Source organism: Paramormyrops kingsleyae, chromosome 1 (assembly GCF_048594095.1).
Source record: "Paramormyrops kingsleyae isolate MSU_618 chromosome 1, PKINGS_0.4, whole genome shotgun sequence".
NCBI classification, from domain to species: Eukaryota; Metazoa; Chordata; class Actinopteri; order Osteoglossiformes; family Mormyridae; genus Paramormyrops; species Paramormyrops kingsleyae.
In genome coordinates this window covers 9069583-9091466 of record NC_132797.1, presented here as the reverse complement: position 1 = coordinate 9091466, position 21884 = coordinate 9069583, and the positions used below count along the sequence as shown (strand labels likewise).

The 21884-nt window shown below is 44.0% G+C and overlaps 1 protein-coding gene across 1 annotated transcript in view; it reads left to right on the top strand.

Moving 5' to 3' along the window:
* LOC111835191 (uncharacterized) overlaps positions 1-21884 on the top strand; it is a 45174-nt gene that overhangs the window by 363 nt on the left and 22927 nt on the right. The window contains exons 3-29 of the mRNA XM_072708967.1: positions 164-386; positions 2124-2259; positions 2400-2445; positions 2544-2617; positions 2702-2927; positions 3063-3188; positions 3467-3587; positions 3667-3799; positions 3912-3989; positions 4080-4149; positions 7152-7289; positions 7379-7528; positions 7629-7708; positions 8118-8250; positions 8535-8781; positions 9270-9310; positions 10829-10917; positions 11084-11232; positions 14308-14446; positions 14736-14840; positions 14937-15133; positions 15397-15634; positions 15891-16047; positions 16221-16331; positions 16471-16612; positions 16708-16736; positions 17264-21430. Coding sequence (XP_072565068.1) covers positions 164-386; positions 2124-2259; positions 2400-2445; positions 2544-2617; positions 2702-2927; positions 3063-3188; positions 3467-3587; positions 3667-3799; positions 3912-3989; positions 4080-4149; positions 7152-7289; positions 7379-7528; positions 7629-7708; positions 8118-8250; positions 8535-8781; positions 9270-9310; positions 10829-10917; positions 11084-11232; positions 14308-14446; positions 14736-14840; positions 14937-15133; positions 15397-15634; positions 15891-16047; positions 16221-16331; positions 16471-16612; positions 16708-16736; positions 17264-21430 — 7545 coding nt within the window. The remainder of the gene's footprint in view (positions 1-163; positions 387-2123; positions 2260-2399; positions 2446-2543; positions 2618-2701; positions 2928-3062; positions 3189-3466; positions 3588-3666; positions 3800-3911; positions 3990-4079; positions 4150-7151; positions 7290-7378; positions 7529-7628; positions 7709-8117; positions 8251-8534; positions 8782-9269; positions 9311-10828; positions 10918-11083; positions 11233-14307; positions 14447-14735; positions 14841-14936; positions 15134-15396; positions 15635-15890; positions 16048-16220; positions 16332-16470; positions 16613-16707; positions 16737-17263; positions 21431-21884) is intronic.

Genomic DNA, 21884 nt, shown 5'->3' with positions numbered 1-21884 from the left:
TATGACCTACTCAAAAATAAATTGTCATAGTATTACCATGTGCAATAAATCAGCTACATACAGCATGTTACTGTTACTTACTTACCTGCAGAGTGAGGAATGTATTAATTACTCTTAAAAGCTTATTGGTCCTTACTGAGCTGGGATTGTTCCCTCTCCTCAGTGGTGTGTGAGACCTACGGAAGTGGTATCATCCAGCCCTTATATGACGACCCGTTTTACGTGAGAACCAGCTGTGCTTCTGAATTCATCAGCTTCACCTACGGAAAGGTGGATTGCCGTATCACTTTGACCCGAGACGATGGTCTGATTGTCAGAGCTGTGATTGACATTAACCAAATGAAGATGGTCCTTGAAAATGGCACTGTCCTTGTAGAGGGCAACAGGTGAGAATCTTAATTATTCTTAACATTTCACTCTATACATATACTAGAGGTGTAACGATATTCGGTATATTATCCAGCCATTCGGTATGCCCGTGACAGTTTAATACGCACACATGAACTATGGTACTACAATATGACTGTCATTTTCCCATACATATTGATGTGAATATAAGACAGTGTTTTTCCCCAAAAAAAACTGGAGTTGTCTTATTTTCGAGGGCTAGAATTTAAAATGTTATTATACAATTCTAAATTATCCACCTCCTGGCTAAAGGTAGCCACATACTTCAGATATAATCAAAGTTGTTTCAGCAATACGATGTTGATCCCACCCACTGTCGACAATTGGCTGACATAATTCCACCCACTGTCGACAATTGGCTGACATAATCCCACCCGCTGTCGGCAATTGCCTGACATAATCCCACCCGCTGTTGGCAATTGCCTGACATAATCCCACCCGCTGTTGGCAATTGCCTGACATAATCCCACCCGTTGTGGAAAATTGCCTGACATAATGTGATGCCATGGGGCTGGTCAGCAGCCTACATGCTTTACACTGCACCGATCTTATCTTCAAATGGTGTAAATTGATACATGTATTTGTGTATTTATGCTAATTGTAAATGTCATAACTGTGTAACACTTACTGTGTAATCCATGTGTTTCATCAGCATGTAACTGTGAGTGTCATGTAAACTATTGGCTTCCTTGTCTGTGCCGCACCTACTATTAAATCGAAAGTGGCTATTATCTTAATAAAGAGAGCATTTCATTTTAAAGGAGCTGTCATCTTCTTTATTTAAATAACTCGCCACAATGCATTTTTTTACCCCCTTTTTTATGTGTACATTTACTGTGCTTTGATTGCCTGTAATTGCTTTTTAACAGTGATATGCTTAACTTAGTACATGTTCTTATAAAATAAAATTAATTTTCTTTATAAATATCAGACTTGGTAGCAGTCACCTTGTTTCAGAGAGTGTTTATCTTTTTACCTCACCATAAAAAATAGGTATCTCATTAGGGTACTTGATTTTGCACTTTTACATTTAATATTGCCTATATAAATTTGTACCCTGTAGAGAAGGCAAATCACTTTGAGGTTGTCAAAGCTTAGAGAGAATACTAACACAGAATGCTTAGGCAGGTAACTCACTTGATATGACACTATTATTTTTAAGTTGAATATTACCTGTACAGGTACTGTACATACTACTGTACTGCACATAATACACTGTTAATTTAAAATAGTATAGGCAGAGCACCTACAGGCAATCAAAGTTAAGAAGCATTTTTAATTTCAATGTTTTTCTTTCCTTGATTTCATACAGTGAGGCCTAGTAATTCATGCTGCTTTTTTTCTGAATGGAATCGCCACCTTACCGAGGTGCCTCTGTGATCCTAGGAGCTATGTTATAGGTAGGATCTCACTAGGCAAATTGGTCCAGAGTGAGCGCCCAGACTAAGTGCATTCAGATTCAGAAAATCCCCATGATGAGCAATATTATAGATCATTACCCTGGGGATTGGGGAGATTGGGGCCTTGCCCTGATGTGTAGCCTGACCGTGAGTGTGATCATGGACCTGATATGCAGCCTGAACATGAGTCTGATCCTGGACCTGACGTGTAGCCTGACTGTGAGTGTGATCATGGACCTGACGTGTAGCCTGAATGTGAGTGTGATCACGGACCTGACGTGTAGCACAAAGCTCACTGCTGCCTGCTTTCCCCAGTGTCACCCTTCCATATGATGACATGTACCTGCATATCTTCCAATACGGCATCTACACCAAACTAACAAGCAGAATCCTCCCTGCATCTACATCCATCATATGGTACAATGAGAACAGTAAGATCACCACCTTTCGGGTAAGAGCTCATTCATCAGTTCTGAATGTTGTTTTATGTATTACACAATAAATAAAGAATCAGAAATCAGCTTTATCCAAGAACTTTGCAGGTACATGGATTTTTTTCCTCATCATTGTGAATGATGAACAATTTTTTAGGTGGAGCTGGATGACAAACAAGTGTCTGTAACTTCAGGATTTTGTGGTGGGTTCCTTTTACCAACATAAATATGAGTCATGATGTGTTTTACTGATGATAAGCTTCTGTATTATCATACTTTTTGTTTGTCTATTTTACCGCAGCGGATACTGACATGAAGAATATCATTTCTGATAGTTCTTGTTTGACAACAACTATCACACCTGCCGAATCAACGGTTTGTGTTCCCTTATGATCTACGGTACATGCCAAAAGATATTAGTTTATCTTTTTTGGGACTGATGACTTTCTCTTTTTCCAGGATTGTGATTATACATCCGATGTTGTTGCCTGTCGACTTGATATTTCCATAGAAACTTTAATGGATCTTTGCCTAATGAATATTGCGGATATAAGCAAAACAAACGAAAAGAATGTACTCTGTTCATATTATCATGAAAACGTGCAAAGCTGTGACCTGGACAGCAATAACCAATTTCCAATAGGAAACTACATAGTTAATACCTGGAGGACACAGACAGGCTGCCGTAAGTAGCTTTTTGCTGTATTACCACATTTCCACAAATATACATGATAAGACTTAAGATGCTGTTAAGGGCTCATGTGTTCTCCCCGTGGGTATTCAATATGCCTTTGAATATCTTCTTTTCTTACCAAACCAGCACCACCAACCTGCCCTGGTAACCAACAGTTTCGGGAGTTTGGCAACCCCTTTTCTCCAACGTGTTCCAATCCCACTCTGGACACAAGCACCCAAAAAAATATCAGCACGTGTGTATGCCCAAAAGGTGAGGACCACTTCGGTGGGAAATCCAGCAGAAGCACTGGGGATCGTACAAGGATTCACAGGATATTGTTAGGGGACGTGGCAGAATGAAATTATGCTATTTTGGCTCAGAGGAAAATTGGGTTACTGGCCATAATGACTGCAGACTGCCATATGTCTGTAATATGCTATTTTACTCACTTTTATGTCACTTTGGACAAAATGACCTGCTAAATAAAATAAATGTAAATCTGTACTGTTCATACCTCACAAGAACACTGTCGCAATGTTGCTTGTTAGGGATGGTTCTGAATGACCTTCAAGGGCTACAGAACTGTGTGGCTGTGAAGGACTGCCCATGTACATACGCAGGAAAGTTATATAAGCCTAACGCACGGAGAAGCAAGAAATGCGGATCATGGTAAGAATCCGAATGACGGCGTGTCTGCTGCTAATGATAACCAGCTAACAAGGGTAAAGACATCTCATCTTTCATACAGCACATGTGAGAGTGGAAAATGGAATTGCATCGAACAGCCCTGTCCCTCAACCTGCGCAATCACAGGAGAGTCTGTGAAGACTTTTGATGGTGTTCAGTACAGCCTGCCTGGATGGTGCACTTATGTAGCCTCGGTAGGTGTGGAAGAGAAGTACAGGTGCAACTGCGGCTGCCCCATTAAGAATGCGGAGCCCCACAGAGAATACAGAAACTGTATTAGTATCATGTCATCTTTATTTTGAACAGGGGAGCACATGGACTTTATCCATTCAGCTGGCAGAGAAAACCGCTTCCATCAAAGAAGTTTCTCTAAGAATTCAACAGGTGTGCATATTGGCTCTTTAGCTGTGTTAAGAGATTAAATATCATTTACCATGTCATACTTAACTCATCAATGTCAAATTCTAATTGCAGGAAACTTATACATTCAGCAAGATGAGTGTGAGAGTTGATGGGGAAGATATCAAGGATTTCCATCAGACTGGTCTGTACTACTTCCTGATGCTATTAGATATTAGATGCTGAACACTGTATCACACGGTGATTACTCTCAGAAAAAGTTTCGCTAAACTGATGCTTGAAGTAGTAACAATATATATATTTATATTTTAGGCATGTCATATTGTCCACATCTTAAAATGTCATTTATATTATTGAGACATATAAAGAATACAGATTTTTCTATTTATTTCTCATTGGCACTATGACCAACATTTTCTGTGACATAAAGGACATAACAACATTATAAATATATGGGCTCATAATATATATAATAACATTTCACCAATTGCTTTTGCTTTTTCTCCAATGGCCAAGCTGTCAATCAACTGGCCTTGGTTGGGCCTTCCTGTCCTGACTGAGTAATCAGCACATACGTTATCAGTACAATACATACTGTAATGTCCTCCATTCCAAGTTTATTCTCCTGTACGTCTTTTAAATGGACATGAACTACGCTTTGTGGCCATTTAATGGGTTGTATTGAGCTACATGCATATTACATCACAATTTGTGCATAGTGGCCATTTTACCAGGAAATGTCGACAATATCGTCCATTTCTTAGTTACAGAAAGTTCTATGTTTCTTTTCAACATTAAATAAAGTTTCATATAAACAAAATTTATAGCAACTGCTCAGGACCATAAAAGCTGTGTTTTCTTCAGGCAAATGGGGCCAAGCCATTTCTTCCTAATATCTGAAAGAAATAATCTACCACCACAGTTGACCGTGAAGTCTAAATACACGCACAATAAGGCACAATAATGCTTTCTTAAATTAATTATAATGCGCAAATAACAACTTACTATCTCATTATAACAACTTATTATGTCTAAATAACGACTTATTGTCTACGAAAAATAATTAATCAAATGCGGTTTAGGCCTTCCGTACGTTAGTGTACCAAGTAAGCTACTGATGTTACCAGCATGTCAGCATGACTTAATGCATTCTTTAACATTGGCGCAAAGATTAACATAATGAGTTATGTCGAAATAACAAGATAAAATCTCGTTTTAACGACTTATAACGTTGAAATAATGACTTGTCGAAATAACGACTTATGTCAAAATAACGAGACAATATATCGTTATAACTACAGTACTTATTATGTCGAAATAACGACTTATTGTCTCAAAAAAAAAAAAATCATCAAATGCAGTTCAGGGCTTCCGTAGTACCTCTAATAATTTTGAAATTATAGTAAAATTATAATAAATTTTATTTATTTTGACAACTCAACATTTTAAGTCTTCCAACTTCCAAAAGAGAAAGGAGAGGGAATTAAATAATGATGGAATATCAGTAATCAAAAAGAACGGGATGCCAGCGGTATAACTTACCGATCAGGGTAGGGGCGGGAATGCTGTTGGTAAAATTTGCCTATCAGGGCAGGGGGCTATCATGGCAGCAGATCAACTATCCATGTTTAAGAAATGTATCTGTTCCCTCTTTTGTGTGACCCTAGGTTGTAGTCTAGGACAGTCAATAGTAGTAAGGGACAGATTAGCTTCTTTGCGGGTCCTAGGCTGACATGGGTAGGGAGGCCCCTATATGGGCGATCTGAGCTATAAAAATACTCCCGAAACAGATGAGAGGGAACTAAAAATAATGGAACATCAATAATCTGCTAATCAAAGCACACGGTACCAGCGGTAAAACTTACCAATCAGGGTGGAGGTGGGAATGCTGCTGATGAAATTCGGGGAGTATCACGCCGGTGGATTGATTGGCGTCATTTAAGAAGTTAAGCGTGCGTGACCCTAGATTGCAGCCTAGGACAGTCTATGCCTTACTCTGCTTCCGAGGCTAAGGTTAGTCTTGATTTTTTCGTACGTTTGTTTAATTTTGTCTTCTCTCCACGTCTGTTAACAATTCGTCTACCACTTTAGCAGGACAGTATCAAAGACACAGGAGCTGTGAAGTTAGTCTTGTAACCTTTGCAGCCATTTCTTCTTCTGTTGAGTTACTTTGTGCTGCTTGGCAGCAAAACAGCCATTAGCCTCCCACCAGACTCCAATGTAAAGAGAAAGCTGGCTAGCATGAAGTCCCAAAGCAGGAATGGTCCAAAGCAGCTGGGACGGGGGTGATTATTGTCAATCTTGAAAAGTGTCACTAAAAATGCAACTAACATTCATGTTGCTATAATTTTAATGATCATTTAGCCATAAATATAACTTAAATGTGGCTGCTTACCCTTGTCTTATGGTAAGTCCACTCCTGCTATTACTATAGATTTCATGTAAAAAAGTCATAAATATTAGATGAGAGCACATGATTGCAATATTTCCGTCAGTCAATATTTTTGTTAATAGATTTATATAATAGCTTTCTTATCAGCTCCATTTTGCTCCAACTTGAACACACGTCATGGCGTAATTACGATTTGCCTACTCCCTAGTCAGATCTTCCAAGTAGGACTTAAAGGCAGCATAAGATTTGCCACTTTGAGAAAGGTTAAAGCAGAAACAAAGATTGGTTCCTATTTTTGTTTCTGACTGATTAGAGGAGACTGAAATGTATTGACTAAAATCCAAACTCTATTATTGTCACACCCAGCATTCCTTTCCCTTTGTTTTCTCAGTTGTGTGGCTATAATGAAGCACACCTGTTACTTGTTTAATCCTGCCTCTCGATACAGCCCTTGTGTGGATCACCCCAGGTGCCTCTCGTCTGCTCCCTTGTCAGTGATGTATATAATGCTTCCCTGTCTTAGCTCCCCTGTCCAGTTATTGATGTTGCTGCCTGCATGTGCTCCCCAGTTTGTCCTGGGTTCTCTGCTGATTCTCCCTACCTCATTTTGAACCCCTCGTAGTCCATTGCTTGTTGCTTGTTGTTTTTGTCTAAATAAAGCCGCTTTTGGTTTTCCCCACGCCTGCATTCATTTCCGTCCTTCCCAAGACATGACAATTGTCTTTAGTTGTTTTATTGTTCCTGCTGTCCCATTTAAACCAGTGCTAATTCATTTCTTTTGGTGTTGTTCTCAGAAAATGTGACGGCATTCTGGCAGTCTTCTACATATGTTCAACTGCACACTTCATTTGGCATGAACGTTCAAGTCCAAGTATCGCCAAATATCAAAGTCTACATAACATCACCATTAACTGAGAAAGGCCAAACTAAAGGTATGATTTGTCTTATCACGAGAATTCATTATTTCCTTTTTTCCCCTCTTAAGTATCTGGATTTACATGTGTACATGTATGTCCTTCAGGAATTTGTGGGAACTACAATGGCAACACCAATGATGAATACATTTTGTCCTCTGGAATAACGTTGAGCTCTGCAGAGGCGTTTGCCAAGTCCTGGTCGCAGGGCGACTGCCCGGACAAAGACAAGAAAGACTGCTCTTCCATAGACACAGGTAGCAAAACAATTTGTGGGCTTGGGGAAAAAACACCATGTTAATATTTGCTATTTAACATCAAGTAGCAGACCATAATATGCTGTTTTGATTTTTGTAGAAGCCTGCCAGTATCTGAAGGATCCCACAGGAATATTTGCTAGGTGCCAAAGTGTGGTATCAGCTGAACGATATTTCCAGGTAAGAGCAACACTGAGCTATGACAAGTTACTGATACCCACAGACCAAGGTAATGTGTCCTGTGGCAAGAGTTATGCCATAGAGGCAGAAGAGGAAAGTGATTTATCATAGTCACTCCTGGGTACATTCCCACCTTCCCAACTACCGTTATATTGTGTGTCATTGTCCAAGCCTGTACCCCTCACCTCCAGTTACATGTCATTAGAATATTGTAAACATTTAGTATTAGCTAATAAAAAAATTAAGAAACTAAGCATGACATAATCATGATATCAAGACAATCCATCTTCTAGGTACAATCCCATAGCACCCACAACGATATATGATGAATATCATTTTCACTGCGACCACCCAATGCATACATGAGGTGTGGACTAAGCGACCTCACCATCTGTCTGTATGTTCATAGGACTGCACAGAAAGCTTATGCCAGTGCACCGGCACCCAGGAGGAGTGTCTATGTGTGGCCATGGAGAGTTATGCTAAGGCTTGTGCCAATCAGGATTCCCCGGTGGGTGACTGGAGGAAGGCTACAAACTGCCGTAAGTGCGCCAGCTGTCACCTGCCCCGGCAAGAGCAGGATATGCTATTGTCCAGAGTGGCATCTTCTGAGAGGAAGTCGACTTAGCAAACCGCCAGTGCCACGCCTGGCAGGCTTCACTGCTGCACCCCCCCCTCACCGTCCGAGACAAAGTGAAACTGGCCAGTTAGCTTTGCCAGGGTGGGGTTGCTGGCAGTGAAGCTTGCCCAGGGTATCACATCAGCTTCAAACTGCATTGCCTCTCTGTGTTCAAACCAAGGTGTGACCCTTTAATTTGCGTTTCAGCTATAAAGTGTCCCAACAATCAGAGGTTTGACTACGACACTCAGGCCTGTAATCATACCTGCCGGTCTCTGTCGGGCCCCGACCCAGCTTGTGATGTGGATGACGCCCCGGTGGACGGCTGTGGGTGTCCTGATGGCAGCTTCCGGAATGACCAACAGACCTGCGTCTCTCAGCCAGAATGTGCGTGTTACTACCAGGGAATCGTCTTCTCAGGCTCTGAGCCAACTTACATCAAAGGGCAAAAATGGTGAGTTTCACAAAGTCCGTTGTTCTGCAGGTGGCATCACCACGGGTATCTGTTCAGAATAGTAATTGACAGATACAAAAGTAAAAATACAGTAAGCTAAGTTTTCTGTGCATATGGTTTGTTGGAAGGGTATAAGAAAGAGTGCATTTAGCTGAAGGCTGCACATGGTTTGATTGACTGAGAAAAATGGAACTCTTACTCCACCTATTGGTGCATGTTGGAATAACATTAGTAGAGTCCAATATGAGACATTCTGTTCCGTTTTTACTGTCGGGTACGGAGACTGTGTGGCTGAATTTGCGTCATGGTGTTGTTTTTTCTTCTCTGCTTGTTAAAGGAATAAAGTAAGTGTACTATTCAAGAATACTCTCGTGATTTTGGAGAATTCATCAGTATCTGATTGTACCATGAAGCTTTACTCCTACCGGTACAGTTATTGTGGTCATGCTAATCTGAACGTATACAAATGTCTTCTTTGTTAATTATAGCACGTGTGAAAATGGAAAACCCAGCTGCTCACCAATAGAAGGTAAAGTATGATCTTTCAGCTAATAACATATTGTAATGTATATACACAGTGGATATAAAAAGTGTACACACCCCTGTTAAAATTAGACCAGGATATATTTAATGTGACCTATAACCTGTACAATTCAACTGAAAAACAAACAAATCTGTTAGGGGCAAAAACATAAAAAATGAAGAACCTACAATAAGCAGGTTGCACAAGTGTGCACACCTTTAAACTAATACATACTTTGTTGACGTACCTTTTGATTTAATTACAACATTCAGTGTTTTTGGGTAGGAGTGTACGTATCAGCATGCCACATCTTGACTTAGCAATATTGGCCCACTTCCTTGCAAAAGCGCTCAAAATGGGTCAGATTGCGAGGGCATCTCCTGTGCACAGCCCTCCTCAGGTCACCCCGCAGATGTTCAGTTGGATTTAGGTCTAACCTCTGGCTGAATCATTCCAAAACTAAGTTTTCTTCTGGTAAAGCCATTCTCCTTTTGATGTGCATGTATACTTGGGGTCATTGTTGCGCTGAAAAGGTGCAATTCCTCTTCATCTTTCTAATAAAGGTTTTGAGCCAATATTGACTGGTATTTGGATTGTTCATAATTCCCTCCACCTTGACTAAAGCCCAAGTGCCAGCTGAAGAAAAACAGCCCCAAAGCGTGATGCTGCCTCCACCGCGCTTCACCGTGGGTGTGGTGTTCTTCTGGTGATGCTCAATTTTTGCAAAACGTAGCCAGGCCTGGATGTTTTTCTTTGTATGAAAAGGCTTCCGTCTTGCGACCCCAACCCATAGTCTAGACATATGGAGAATACGGGAGATTGTTGTCACATGTAGTGTAGCACCAGTACTGGCCAGAAATTCCAGCAGCTCCTTCAGGGTTGCTGTAGGCTTCTTGGCAGCCTCCCTGACCAGTCTTCTTCTTGTCTTTTCATCAATTTTGGAGGGATGCCCAGTCCTAGGTAACGTCACTGTTGTTCCATATTTTCTCCACTTCTTGATGACTGTCTTCACTATGTTCCATGGTATATCTCATTGTTTGCACCCTTCTCTTGACTGATACCTTTCAACAATGAGATCCCTTTGATACTTTGTAAGCTCTCTGCAAACTATGGCATTTGCTGTAGGATACAACTGAGTAAATGTCAGGAAAATCCTGCCAGGACAGCTGAACTTTTTATGGGGTTAATGAGAGTCATTTTAATTGAAGGCAGATATGTGTACCCAAAAAGACTGAATGCTGTATTAGTTTAAAGGTCTGCACATTTATGCAACCAGCTTATTGTATGTTTTTCATTTAAAAATGTGAGAAGCTGACCACTGTGGATTGACAACACTATTAACTAATTACACACTGAATCAATAAGGATATAGTGTGGTTAGTCTAACAGAAACTATTAAGATTGCTTATACTATAGAGAGATCGCAACCAACACAGTGCACCTGGAATGCCTGCATCTCATAATCTCCATTTTAACAATAAAGTTGTGGGAAACGGTGTTCTGACTGTGTGTGTGGTTTTGCAGAGTGTCCTTCACCAAAGATATACGAGCACTGCTCACATGCATCTGGAAGTATGGCAGCGAGAACGTGTGAAGCCCTGCATAAGCCAAAAGTATGTGCAGACAACTGAGAAGTAATAATACAGCTCAGAGACAGGAGTCTTTGTAAAGAGCTTTGCTCATCCGAGTTAGTCTGACATTGTCTTGTAGGAGTAAGCAGGTGTTTTGTGAAATGAAGACCTGTATAAACCGACAAGATGTGCATTTCCGTCTTTTCAGAGTGACATCTGTCAGGTCGGGTGTCGCTGTCCAGATGGTCAATACGAAGACAATTATGGCGCATGTGTTACCCAGGAGAAATGCACTTGCACATTTGGGGAACAGACATACAAGCCAGGAGACAATTTAGAATTGAAGTGCCACAGTTGGTAAGTCAATGTCCATCTCTGCTGGTTTGTAAAGGAAACTCCTTCACTTTTACTTAATTTCATTGTGAAGGTCCAGGAGCCGACACCTTTTCATGGTGGGAGGGTTTGCGTGTTCCAATGATCCCAGGAGCTAAGTTGCCCGGGGCTTTGTGCCCCTGGTAGGGTCACCCAAGGCAAACAGGTCCGGGGTGAGGAACCTGACGAAGTGCGGCTCACAAGACCCCATATGATGAAAAAAATAATGGAATCACGGTTGTCCTTGCCCGGACGCGGGTCACCGGGGCCCCCCCCTGGGGCCAGGCCTGGGGGTGGGGCTCCATGGCGAGTGCCTGGTGGCCAGGCCTGTACTCATGGGGCCTGGTTGGGCACAGTCCGAACAAGGCACGTGGGTCCCCCCTCCAATGGGCTCACCACCCATAGGAGGGGCCATAGGGGTCGGGTGCGATGCGAGCTGGGCAGTGGCCGAAGGCGGACCTTGGCGGTCCGATCCTCGGCTGCAGAAGCTAGCTCTAGGGACATGAATGTCACCTCTCTGATGGGGAAGGAGCCTGAGCTGGTGCGCGAAGTTGTGAAGTTCCGGCTAGACATAGTCGGGCTCACCTCGACGCACGGCTTGGGCTCTGGAACCAGTCTCCTCGAAGGGGGTTGGACCCTCTTCCACTCTGGAGTTGCTCACGGGGAGAGGCGCCGAGTGGGGGTGGGCATACTTATTGCCCCCTGGCTGGGCGCCTGTACATTGGGGTTTACCGCAGTGGACGAGAGGATAGCCTCCCTTCGCCTTCGGGTGGGGGGACGGGTCCTGACTGTTGTCTGTGCTTATGCACCAGGCGGCAGTCCGGATTACCCACCCTTTTTGGAGTCCTTGGAAGGGGTGTTGGAGAGTACTCCTCCTGGGGACTCTCTTGTTCTACTGGGGGACTTCAATGCCCACGTGGGCAATGACAGTGAGACCTGGAGTGGCGTGATTGGGAGGAACGCCCCCCCCGATCCTAACCCGAGCGGTGTTTTGTTGTTGGACTTCTGTGCACGCCATGGATTGTCCATAATGAACACCATGTTCAGGCATAAGGGTGTTCATATGTGCACTTGGCACCAGGACACCCTAGGCTGCAGTTCAATGATCGACTTTGTAGTCGTGTCATCGGACTTGCGGCCGCATGTCTTGGACACTCGGGTGAAGAGAGGGGCGGAGCTGTCAACTGATCACTACCTGGTGGTGGGTTGGCTCCGCTGGTGGGGGAGGAAGCTGGCCAGGCCTGGCAGGCCCAAGCGTATAGTGAGGGTCTGCTGGGAACGTCTGGCAGAATCCCCTGTCAGGAGGAGTTTCAACTCCTACCTCCGGCAGAACTTCTCCCATGTCCCGGGTGGAGGCGGGGGACATTGAGTCCGAATGGGCCATGTTCCGCGCCTCCATTGTGGAGGCGGCTGACCGGAGCTGTGGCCGTAAGGTGGTCGGTGCCTGTCGTGGCGGCAATCCCTGAACCCGCTGGTGGACACCAGTGGTGAGGGATGCCGTCAAGCTGAAGAAGGAGCCCTACCGGGCTTTTTTAGCCTGTGGGACTCCAGAGGCAGCTGACAGGTACCGGCAGGCCAAGCGGGGTGCGGCTTCGGCAGTCGCTGAGGCAAAAACTAGGGTATGGGAGGAGTTTGGTGAGGCCATGGAAAACGACTTCCGGACGGCTTCGAGGCAATTCTGGTCCACCATCCGCCGGATTCCGGACGGGAAAGCGATGCAACATCAACACTGTTTATGGTGGGGATGGGGTGCTGCTGACCTCAACTCGGGACGTTTTGGGTCAGTGGAGGGAGTACTTCGAAGACCTCCTCAATCCCACCGACACATCTTCCAATGTGGAAGCAGAGTATGGGGACTTGGGTGTGGACTCCCCTATCTCTGGGGCGGAGGTCGCTGAGGTGGTTAAAAAGCTCCTCAGTGGCCTGGCCCCGGGGGTGGATGTGATCCGCCCGGAGTTTTTATGGACAGAATTTCTAGGCGCAGCCAGGGCATTGAGGGTGTCCGGTTTGGTGACCTCAGGATCAGGTCTCTGCTTTTTGCAGATGATGTGGTTCTGTTGGCCTCATCGGACCGTGACCTTCGGCTCTCACTGGGACAGTTCGCAGCCGAGTGTGAAGCGACTGGGATGAGAATCAGCACCTCCAAATCCGAGACCATGGTCCTCAGCCGGAAAAGGGTGGAATGCTCTCTCCGGGTCGGGGATGGGGTCCTCCCCCAAGTGGAGGAGTTTAAGTAGCTCGGGGTCTTGTTCACGAGTGGGGGGACGATGGAGCGGGAGATCGACAGGCGGATCGGTGCGGCGTCCGCAGTGATGCGGGCGCTGCATTGGTCATGGTGAAGAAGGAGCTGAGCCAAAAGGCAAAGCTCTCGATTTACCAGTCGATCTACGTTCCTACCCTCACCTATGGTCACGAGCTGTGGGTAGTGACCGAAAGAACGAGATCGCGAGTGCAAGCGGCCGAAATGAGTTTCCGCAGGGTGGCTGGGCTCTCCCTTAGAGATAGGGTGAGGAGCTCGGTCATTCGGGAGGGACTCAGAGTAGAGCCGCTGCTCCTCCGCATCGAGAGGAGCCAGATGAGGTGGCTCAGGCATCTGATTAGGATGCCTCCTGGACGCCTCCTTGGTGAGGTGTTCCGGGCATGTCTCTCGGCTGGCCTGGGAACGCCTCGGGATTCCCCCAGAGGAGCTAGATGACGTGGCCGGGGAGAGGGAAGTCTGGGTTTCCCTGCTGAGACTGCTGCCCCCGCGACCCGACCTCGGATAAGCGGGAGATAATGGATGGATGGATGGATGGTAAGGCAGGGACACCTTCGGCTGCAGTGATAGTGCATTGCAGGCACAGGTTCTCACACACAGTTGCAGATAAAATCAATGTCAAACACCATTTCAACTAACTGCATGTTTTTTTTATCCAACCCAATGAGCCACCATGCTGCTCAAATAAAGGACTATTTTAAATCAAAGTGATCAATAGAAGCTACAAACCTTGTGTAATTAATGGTCCAATCAGAATAGTACAGATCCCAAAGAGGCCTCCTGACTGTATCCTAACTTCACAGCACTTGTACAAATGGGACGTGGGACTGTATATCCCTGCCGTGTCCTGGGAAGTGCCAAGTGTTTGGGAACGGCTACTACCAGACGTTTGACTCCAAGTGGTACCACTTCGACGGGCACTGTCAGTACACGCTGGTTCAGGTGGGTTTGGTGCTGGAGCGACAGCCATTGCTGTACGCATTTCTGCTGTTGCTATAGTGAAGGAAATAGAACAAGCCTGAAAAAACTTTAAACAAACTTAACATGTGATGTTTTCTTTTCTTTTTTTTCCAAGTAAAATCACAGTCCAGTACAATCTTCCCAATTATGACTATACTGTAGTAAAATGTACAGTAGTGCTATGTGACTCCGGCTGGAGAATAAGGAGAAAGGTTGGGTTTGCTGTTCTTGGTTTGAACATGGCTGCTGCACCATTTCCCCTGTTTACCAGGACAACTGTGAGACAAGCAACAGCACATTCTCCATCACCGTGGAGAGCGTTCCCTGCTGTGATGCCATGTATACATGTTCTCGCACTATCGTGGTCAACTTCAAGGTACCCTGAACAAGTCAGGTCAAAGTGGCTTTTTGCACCCCTATTTTGCATATTCTTGTATTTGCTGTAACATGAGGTTCCTCTCCCTTGGAACAGGGTGAAGTCCAACTGATGTTGCAGGACATGAATGTGACAGAGACAAGACGCAACCCTTTGTCTACTGACATTGTGCCCATGTACTCTGTCCACACTGTTGGCCTGTACATCATCATCTCTAGCCCAGACATTGGGATCGACATCATCTGGGACAAGAACACCAGAGTGACCGTCATACTGCATGAAAAATGGAAGGCCTGTAACTCAGTCTTTTGTTCCTATATATTTGTACACACAAACTGTGTTTTTGTTGCTAGGTTTTTAACTTTTACTATTGGGTATTTTCTAAGCACTAGTGTTTATCTCAATTGGAATAGCTGAGTAATATTCACTAGTATATGGTTTAAGCTGGTATCTCCACACAGCATTACTGAGCTGAGTGTACCTGTGAACCCAAAACTGTACAATTAGCACATGTTCTCCAGAAAGATACTCAACTCCTTTTCTGTCAATAATAGACAAAGGTGTGCGGTCTCTGTGGAAACTTTGATAACAACGAGATGAATGATCTGGAAACACGAGCACTAGCACTGGTTACCAGTGAGCTGGAGTTTGGGAATAGCTGGAAAACTCACAGCCAGCCTTGTGCCGATGCCGTCAATGACACATTCATCTGTAATCACGACTACTGTGCAGCCTGGGCAGAACATCGCTGCCAAATCCTCCTCAGTGACTCCTTCAAAGACTGTCACCCCAAGGTACAGAACTGCCTTTATTACAGGACTCCCTCATCTCACAGAAATTGCCTCATTACTCTTAGGTATCACAGTGACTTGACTGCAGCAGTCATTTTACGTATAGCATTTTATTGGAAATACTGTTTTATTCTGTAGGTGGAAATAGATGGTCACTCACAGATCAATGGCTTGTAATATTAAGCCTTGGGGCCTTAATGCAAAGTATAATTCTATGACATTAAAGCCCACACTGTTTTTTCTCATCTATCTGTTGTAGGTGGACCCTCATTCATATTATGCAGCTTGTGTGAGGGAATCGTGCTCCTGTGATTTTCAAGGAAAGTTCCTGGGTTTCTGCACTGCTGTAGCATCCTATGCAGAAGCCTGCAGTGAGCATGGTGTCTGCATTAGCTGGAGAACACCGGATCTGTGTCGTATGTGTCTCCATCCATTTTAATTCAACTGCCTCTTATTTGTTGTAATTATATTTAACCTAAAACATTACAGGAATGAGCAGGGTTGTGCAAGCAGTTTTCCTGTATATATCTTTATATATCCTGAATTCTTTAATTTCTCTGCATAATCTTATTGTTTACCTTCATGCCAGCGGTTTTCTGTGACTACTATAATGAAAAGGATGAGTGTACCTGGCACTACCAGGCCTGCGGCCCAGTAAAAACCTGTGGAAAACCTTTCCCTTTGACTGGGAAGCTGGAAGGTAACTGTCGATGTGCTTTACATTCACACCTTTAATTATTTCATGTTTTCCAGCAGTTTGCTCACAGAAATATGACATATTTTTATAGGGAAATTTGTTTAGCAGAAAACCCATTGATGTTTTTCTAAATGCCACACAGGTTGCTACCCAAAATGTCCAGAAAATCTGCCATATTTCGATGAGAACAGAAGAAAATGTTCCTCTTTGTCACACTGCACATGTTACTGGAATAATGCTGTTATTCTCCCCGGTGCACAAATAAGTGTCCCAGGCATGAGCTGGTAAGAAATGTGGCTGTAATCATACTTAATTAAATTACATATACTGAATTTGCTGATATGTTTGGTTAATGATTATACATGTGTATTTTTTTCAGTTACTGTACCAATGGAAGTGTCACATGTAGTATGTATTACCTATTATATATTATTTTCTTTTTTAAATTCCAAGAAATGTTTTCTATGAGTTGTTCATGTATTATACTTTAATAGTAATATCAGTAGTAGCTGCATCAAACTCCAACAACAAAGATGTGCAGAATGGTGCACAGAATAAAGGCCCTACAGAGTGTACTTCAAAGAAGTACTTCAAAGAACGTAGTTGACAGACTTGTACCTCAGCATGTGCTAAATGCTGAGAGAAAACCTTACACAGTGTGCAACATACAGCTGTTAGTATAGAGAGGCCTTAAGATGGAGAAACAGAAGGTAAAAGACAATTCAGTTAAATGAAATAAGAGGCCAGGTGATACTCAGTCACTTATGCAGAGGATGTTAAACATAAAAACTTTGCTTTAGACACTGGGTGTAGGCCTGTGTTTTTAATGCTTTTTTCTCACCTGGAGATAAAAAGACAGATGTTTGTAAATTCTTCTGTCTTGTTAATACGTAACATTTCTACTTGACTGACACTGGGTTTTTATTTGGGAATAGTACCTACCAAGCCACTCATAATTATTACTACACCATCTGCAAGTGGGTCAACCACAAGTATCACTGGACCAACTACAACTGGACCAACCACGACTATCACTGGACCAACTACGACTGGGTCAACCACAATTATTCCTGGACCAACTACAACTGGACCAACTACAACTGGATCAATCACGACTATCACTGGACCAACCACGACTAGGTCAACCACAACTATCACTGGACCAACTACAACTGGGTCAACCACAAGTAGCGCTGAGCCAATTATAACTTGGTCCACAACGGCTGCCACTGGACCAACTACAACTGGACCAAACACGACTATCATTGGACCAACTACAACTGGATCAACCACGACTATCATTGGACCAACTACAACTGGGTCAACCACAAGTATCACTGGACCAACTCCAACTGGATCAACCACGACTATCATTGGACCAACTCCAACTGGACCAACCACAACTATCACTGGACCAACTACAACTGGATCAACCACGACTATCACTGGACCAACTACGACTGGGTCAACCACAAGTATCACTGGACCAACCACAACTATCATTGGACCAACTACAATTGGGTCAACCTCAATTATTACTGGACCAACTACAACTGGACCAAGCACAACTATCACTGGACCAACTACAACTGGATCAACCACAACTATCACTGGACCATCTACGACTGGGTCAACCACAAGTATCACTGGACCAACCACGACTATCATTGGACCAACTACAACTGGGTCAACCACAAGTATCACTGGACCAACTACAACTGGGTCAACCACAAGTATCACTGGACAAACTACAACTGGATCAACCACAACTATCACTGGACCAACTACGACTGGGTCAACCACAAGTATCACTGGACAAACTACAACTGGATCAACCACAACTATCATTGGACCAACTACAACTGGGTCAACCACAAGTATCACTGGACCAACTACAACTGGATCAACCACAACTATCACTGGACCAACTACAACTGGATCAACCACGACTATCACTGGACCAACTACAACTGGATCAACCACGACTATCACTGGACCAACTACGACTGGGTCAACCACAAGTATCACTGGACCAACCACAACTATCATTGGACCAACTACAATTGGGTCAACCTCAATTATTACTGGACCAACCACGACTATCATTGGACCAACTACAACTGGATCAACCACGACTATCATTGGACTAACTACAACTGGGTCAACCACAAGTATCACTGGACCAACTACAACTGGATCAACCACAACTATCATTGGACCAACTACAACTGGGTCAACCACAAGTATCATTGGACCAACTACAACTGGATCAACCACAGCTATCACTGGACCAACTATGACTGGGTCAACCACAAGTATCACTGGACCAACCACGACTATCATTGGACCAACTACAACTGGATCAACCACGACTATCACTGGACCAACTACGACTGGATCAACCACGACTATCACTGAACCAACTACGACTGGGTCAACCACAAGTATCATTGGACCAACCACGACTATCATTGGACCAACTACAATTAGGTCAACCTCAATTATTACTGGACCAACCACAACTATCATTGGACCAACTACAACTGGATCAACCACGACTATCACTGGACCATCTACGACTGGGTCAACCACAAGTATCACTGGACCAACCACGACTATCATTGGACCAACTACAACTGGATCAACCACGACTATCATTGGACCAACTACAACTGGGTCAACCACAAGTATCACTGGACCAACTACAACTGGATCAACCACAACTATCATTGGACCAACTACAACTGGGTCAACCACAAGTATCACTGGACCAACTACAACTGGATCAACCACAGCTATCACTGGACCAATTAGGACTGGGTCAACCACAAGTATCACTGGACCAACCACGACTATCATTGGACCAACTACAACTGGATCAACCACGACTATCACTGGACCAACTACGACTGGATCAACCACGACTATCACTGGACCAACTACGACTGGGTCAACCACAAGTATCACTGGACCAACCACGACTATCATTGGACCAACTACAATTGGGTCAACCTCAATTATTACTGGACCAACCACAACTATCATTGGACCAACTACAACTGGATCAACCACGACTATCACTGGACCATCTACGACTGGGTCAACCACAAGTATCACTGGACCAACCACGACTATCATTGGACCAACTACAACTGGATCAACCACAACTATCATTGGACCAACTACAACTGGGTCAACCACAACTATCATTGGACCAACTCCAACTGGGTCAACCACGACTATCATTGGACCAACTACAACTGGGTCAACCACAAGTATCACTGGACCAACTACAACTGGATCAACCACAACTATCATTGGACCAACTACAACTGGGTCAACCACAAGTATCACTGGACCAACTACAACTGGATCAACCACAACTATCATTGGACCAACTCCAACTGGGTCAACCACGACTATCATTGGATCAACTACAACTGGGTCAACCACAAGAATCACTGGACCAACTACAACTGGATCAACCACAACTATCATTGGACCAACTACAACTGGGTCAACCACAAGTATCACTGGACCAACCACAACTGGATCAACCACAAGTATCACTGGACCAACTACAACTGGGTCAACCACAAGTATCACTGGACCAACCACGACTATCATTGGACCAACTACAATTGGGTCAACCACAATTCTTGCTGGACCAACTCCAACTGGTCCTACCACGACTATCACTGCACCAACTACAACTCGATCAACCACGACTATCACTGGACCAACTACGACTGGGTCAACCACAAGTATCACTGGACCAACCACGACTATCATTGGACCAACTACAATTGGGTCAACCACAACTATCACTGGACCAACTACGACTGGGTCAACCACAAGTATCACTGGACCAACCACGACTGGGTCAACCACAAGTATCACTGGACCAACCACGACTATCATTGGACCAACTACAATTGGGTCAACCACAATTATTACTGGACCAACTACAACTATCACTGCACCAACTACAACTGGATCAACCACGACTATCACTGGACCAACTACGACTGGGTCAACCACAACTATCACTGGACCAACTACGACTGGGTCAACCACAAGTATCACTGGACCAACCACGACTATCATTGGACTAACTACGACTGGGTCAACCACAACTGCCATTGGACCAACTACAACTGGATCAACCACGACTGTCACCAGACCAACTACAACTGGATCAACCACGACTATCATTGGACCAACTACAACTGGGTCAACCACAAGTATCACTGGACCAACTACAACTGGGTCAACCACAAGTATCACTGGACCAACCACAACTGGACTAACCACGACTATCATTGGACCAACTACAATTGGGTCAACCACAATTCTTACTGGACCAACTACAACTGGACCAACCACGACTATCACTGGACTAAATACAACTGGATCAACCACGACTATTACTGGACCAACTATAACTGGATCAACCACAGCTATCACTGGACCAACTATGACTGGGTCAACCACAACTGCCATTGGACCAACTACAACTGGATCAACCACGACTGTCACCAGACCAACTACAATTGGGTCAACCACAATTATTACTGGACCAACTATGACTGAGTCAATCACAACTGCCACTGGGACAACTACAATTGGGTTAGCCACAATTATTATTGGACCAACTACAACTGGGTCAACCACAAGTATTTCTGAGCCAATTACAACTGGGTCCACAACGGCTGCCACTGGACCAACTACGACTGGGTCAACCACAACTGCTACTGGACCAACTACAACTGGACCAACCACGACTATCACTGCACCAACTACAACTGGATCAACCACGACTATCACTAGACCAACTACAATTGGGTCAACCACAAGTATCACTGGACCAGCTACAACTGGACCAACCACAAGTGGATCAACCACAGTTATCACTGGACCAGCCACAAGTGGATCAACCACGACTCTCACTGGATCACCTACAACTGTGTCAACCACAACTGCCACTGGACCAACTACGACTGGGTCAACCACAACTACCACTGTACTGACTTCATCTAGGTCAACCCCGATTGTCACTGGATCAACTACAACTAGGTCAACCACAAGTGTCACTGAACCATGTAAGTATGATATACACTTTAGCAGAATCAGCCACCATATGAATAATCTCAGCATCATGTACAGTACAACATAATCAAATACTTGAAGTTAAAGTTAAACTTAAATTCAAGTGGGGTTATTATCACAAAGAGCAGTGGTCTTCATTTGGTAACACTTTACACGACAGGGCAAAAGTACTTCAGTAATAACTCAGCTAGTACTGAAGTACTAATCCTGGCCCAGATCTAGACTGCTCACTTTGGGAGGGCAATTAAATAATTTGGGTGGGCAGCATTTCACAATGAACTATACTGCAGTGCAGTAGCAACGTGTGACCAGAGAAATAGGTGAGGCATATGGACATTTTCATATTTCATGTTTTTAACTATTTGGGAACTCTATGATTTTGGTCATCTCTCTAATCAGGAAAGACATTTCTATTGTTATTAATGATTATCATTGTGATTTCTCTAA